The following is a 4,138-nucleotide window of genomic DNA, read 5'->3' as shown; positions in this document are numbered from 1 at the left end:
GGGTTTATTTAGTGCAAGGTTTGGATGGCTGACTCGCATATGTGTGTCCATGGACACATAACATGTCTTTTTTTTAACACAGTACAGATGAAAGCGCTCATACATACACGCATACACTCACCTCTATGAACGCACACACGCACACCCTACCTCTATGAGCACCTTCGAGAGATTGAGCCGGCATATCATCTTGAGACTTACGAAGTCACCATAGGCGCCTCATCATCGACGAGAACATCGTCTCACTGAAAGCGCATCGCCGAAAATACTAAAATAAGTCTAAGAATAATGTGAGCACCAAGATTTAAACCCTGATGAGCTAGGGTATCACTGTCCATCCAGCCACTGAAAGCGCATCACCAAAAATCTTAAAATAAATCTAAAAATAATGTGAGCATCAATAATTAAATCCAGGTGAGCTAGGGGTATCACTGTACCTCGAGCCATGGACCATAATTTGGTTCGCATAGGGTGTCTTTTTTAGGGCAAGCTCGTTGGAGATGCCCTCGGGTGCACATAACAACTTTGGGTCCCTCTCCTCCTTCCCCCTCAAAGCGAGAGCTCCGTATCGCCGGCCTCCCCCTCCGATCCAATCCCAAAGATACCTTTTGCCCTCTTCTCTTGCGCGGCCCTTTCGCTACCATGGCGGCGGAGGGGGAGGACAAGAAGGATGCTAATTCCGTTGGAGGCGGCGGCGGCGAGAACACCCTGGAGTCGGCGGAGGAGGCGATTCTGCAGGCGGTAGGGCAAGAGCCCGGTCAAGAATTGGAGGGCGAGGCGGAGGAGAGCGCAGATCGAGAGGGGAACGGCGACGACGCTGGGAAGGAAGATAGTGGGTGTAAAGATCTGGTCCTGGTAGAGGACCCTGTCCTGCTCGAGGATCCAGAGGAAGGTACCTGTACTTCTCTGGCGGTCGCATGCAAGAACTTGTTCCGTCCATTGTTACGCAAGAAACTTTTCTATGCTGTTATTTGGCTCTATTAGCTGACTGTTGGTAGTGTTCAGCTGTAAGATGCAATAATACAATAGAAGTTCTATGGTGTTTTTGCATAGGAATAGTTGCAGAAGAAACAGTATAGCTGGTTTCGGATGGTGCTAATTTTTACTTTAGCAATTAACTATACAAAGGATGCTTTGTTGTACAAGGACAAATAGTGTCTCTTCAGTTTTTCCACGCTGTATATACTATATAATACTCCCTCCGGCCCATAATGTAAGACGTTTTTCTACACTACAATAGTGTCAAAAAACATCTTACATTATGGGACGGACGGAGTACGTTGTTCATCTAACTACGCACATAGGGGTGCCTTTCTTTTTTGCTAGTTATTTTGGGATTTAGTTTTTTTTTTCTTCATGGCTGTTTGAAGAGATTTATTTAGTTGCTAAGAAGAAAGAAATGACATAAAGCTTTAGGGGTTTCTTGTTAGTCAGATATTTTATTTTCCAGTTTATAGTCAGGCATTCTTTTTATTGCTTCCTGTCGTTCTTAACTCCTTTGCATTGTACATTGACTTACACTTTAGCAAGAAACTGTATGTTTTCAGGATTCCGCTACAAATCTGACGTCGGGTTCATTAAGCATGGCAAATCTGATTTATTCATTGTTATGCTAGCTTTTCTTAATACTGACAATGCACAAAACATTAGATTTTGGGTTTACCATTTCTTAGCTGTCACTGTTGTCTTTATGTACAAGGCTGAGCTATGTAAGTGTCGAGTAGATTTCTGTACTGCACATAATACTTACTTGAGCCCATTGATTTGTTTGTATTTGTTTGGTTGACAGCGGTAGCAACTGCAGCACTTCAGGAAGAAATGAGAGCGCTTTTGGCGTCTGTCCCTGAAGGTGCCGGGGCATCATTTACTGCGATGCAGCTGCAGGAGCTAGAGCAGCAGTCTCGGGTATACCAGTATATGGCTGCCCGTGTGCCTGTGCCTACCCATCTCGTCTTCCCCATCTGGAAGAGTGTTACCGGTGCATCCTCTGAAGGCGCGCAGAATTACCCTACATGTATGCCCTTGTAATCTGTGTCATCGTTGATATGCTCCTTGATGTCAGAATTTATTGAATATTTGGTAGATATCAGAAAATATTCATGTTAGTTAATTGCGGTATCTAGGGCAGTGCAGTAAGGTCCTTGGATGTCATATCTAGTTGGTTTTATGGCAAATAAAAAGCTCCAACGACATGCAATAGCTGTTGAAATGAAGGGAATGATCAAGAACCCCCTGAAAAGTTTGACACTTCTTATTCATTTATTTTTCAGAGCTATTTGAGGCTTTCTAACTGATTTGTATTGCTGGACTGGGCAGTGATGGGATTGGCAACACTCTGCTTGGACTTTGGGAAGAGCCCAGAACCAGAACCAGGAAGGTGCCGGCGAACAGATGGAAAAAAGTGGCGGTGCTGGAGAAAAACAATCCCAAACGAGAAATATTGTGAACGCCATATGCACCGTGGTCGCAAGCGTCCTGTACAGGTTATTGTTGAGGATGACGAGCCTGATTCCGCATCAGGGTCAAAATCATCATCTGGCAAAGTCACTGAAGGAGGCAAGAAGACTGACGACAAGAGTTCAAGTAGCAAGAAGCTTGCAGTGGCAGCACCAGCTGCTGTGGAGTTTACATGATTGATGATGTAGCATTTGGAAGCTGCAAGAAGAGCGTAACGGCCATGGCAATTAGACTACCGTTATTGTAATCCTCAAAAGACTTTAGTGTTGTCTAGCTATAACCTCATTAAGCAAGCAAAATGTCTTGTCGGAAGAAGCCACAAAAACCCCTGTTTAGCTGTCACTGAATTTTTCAGTTTAGGTGTATAGTTTGAATTAGCTTGGTCGTGCCTTCGGCCTTTAGGCAGGTGATGCGGCATAATTGGATAAGTCTTCCCTCATTGATAAGTCGCATTGTGACTCAAGAAACTGGTGGATGAATCTGCAGAGAGTAGATACTATTTGGTGTGTGCTTTTATTGGCCTTCACAATTGTGTTGTTTGTCAGTTGCATAACAATTGGAAGATCAATATAATTTTAGACCCTATGGAGATTCAGTTACGAGACTACATGTCTTTAATTTCAACATGCTATTTGTTAATGCAAGTTCTAACAACCTGAGGCGCTCTGATATGATTTGAATGCGTGTGTGATGTAATGATGTGGTAATGGATATTGCTAAGGATGTTTTGATGCTTCCACTGATTGGTATTTGGTCTATCATTGGATAATTTATGGGTACTAATCAAATGACGGTGGAGCCATTTGGATTTCAGTTTGCATGGTTGAATTCCTCGGAGGCTTTCTTATATTAATAATCAAATGATATGATAGCATCCTTTTTCTTAGATTGATCGCTAGAGTTAATGGAATCATCGGGATCTATTTCTTAGATTTCTTTCTTAGTTGATTTCCAGGTAATGACGCCTGATTTGATTTCCAAATGGCCGCGTGGGGCGAGACATGTGGTTGCGTTGGAAGATTTCTTTCTTTTTTTTTTTTTTGATAGGGGCCTCGACAATCCAGCGAAGAGAAAGGCGGTTAGAGATTTCCTAGGTTCGGTGAAGGTGAATTTAGTGCGTCGGCAAGAAACCAAACTGGATGTAATTGATCTGTTTATTGTAATGCAATGCCTCGGACCACCTTTTGATGGTTTTGCGTACTTACCGGCCGTGGATACACAAGGTGGAGTCCTAATCGCTTGGGATAGCTTGGAGTCCTCCCTTGACAACATACAGGCTAATGCGAATTTTGTCACTGGCCTAGTGCACTCGAAAGTCGCGAAACCGTGGTGGATTACTGCAGTCTATGGACCACAGGGAGATGAGCTTAAGACACAATTTTTGAAGAATTTACAAATGAGGCGCACCCTTTGTCAGGGGCCTTGGATGGTGGTGGGCCACTTTAACATGATCCTTCGGGCTTCGGAGAAGAACAACACTAACCTCAACCGAGCAATGATGAGCAAATTCAGAAGCTTCGTAGACGAACATGAACCGAAAGAGATGTATATGCACGGAAGACGTTTCACTTGGTCTAACGAGCGCGAGCCCCCCACCCTGACCAAGATCGACAAAGTTCTTATCTCGGTAGACTAGGAGCTTGAGAATGCGGAGTATCAGGCACTGTCTACTGGTGTTTCC

At 43.9% G+C, this 4,138-nt stretch overlaps 1 protein-coding gene across 1 annotated transcript; it reads left to right on the top strand.

The window, feature by feature from the left end:
* The first annotated feature begins 490 nt into the window (after positions 1-490).
* On the top strand, positions 491-3,056 carry LOC119363597 (growth-regulating factor 11-like). The gene is made up of 3 exons (XM_037628982.1): positions 491-892; positions 1,790-2,014; positions 2,317-3,056. The coding sequence occupies exons 1-3, from the start codon at positions 643-645 to the stop codon at positions 2,631-2,633; spliced, it is 792 nt and encodes a 263-aa protein (XP_037484879.1). The 5' UTR covers positions 491-642; the 3' UTR covers positions 2,634-3,056.
* Positions 3,057-4,138: the final 1,082 nt, after the last annotated feature.

This window comes from Triticum dicoccoides, chromosome 2B (genome assembly GCF_002162155.2).
Source record: "Triticum dicoccoides isolate Atlit2015 ecotype Zavitan chromosome 2B, WEW_v2.0, whole genome shotgun sequence".
Classification (NCBI taxonomy): domain Eukaryota; kingdom Viridiplantae; phylum Streptophyta; class Magnoliopsida; order Poales; family Poaceae; genus Triticum; species Triticum dicoccoides.
This window is presented reverse-complemented; position numbering and strand designations above follow the sequence as displayed.

Bases quoted from the DNA above. Each gene is read 5' to 3' on its own strand.
- LOC119363597 (XM_037628982.1), top strand. From the start codon at position 643: ATGGCGGCGGAGGGGGAGGACAAGAAGGATGCTAATTCCGTTGGAGGC. The intron at 893-1,789 runs GTACCTGTACTT...TTTGGTTGACAG, and splicing joins GCTCGAGGATCCAGAGGAAG to CGGTAGCAACTGCAGCACTT. The intron at 2,015-2,316 runs GTATGCCCTTGT...TGGACTGGGCAG, and splicing joins CGCGCAGAATTACCCTACAT to TGATGGGATTGGCAACACTC.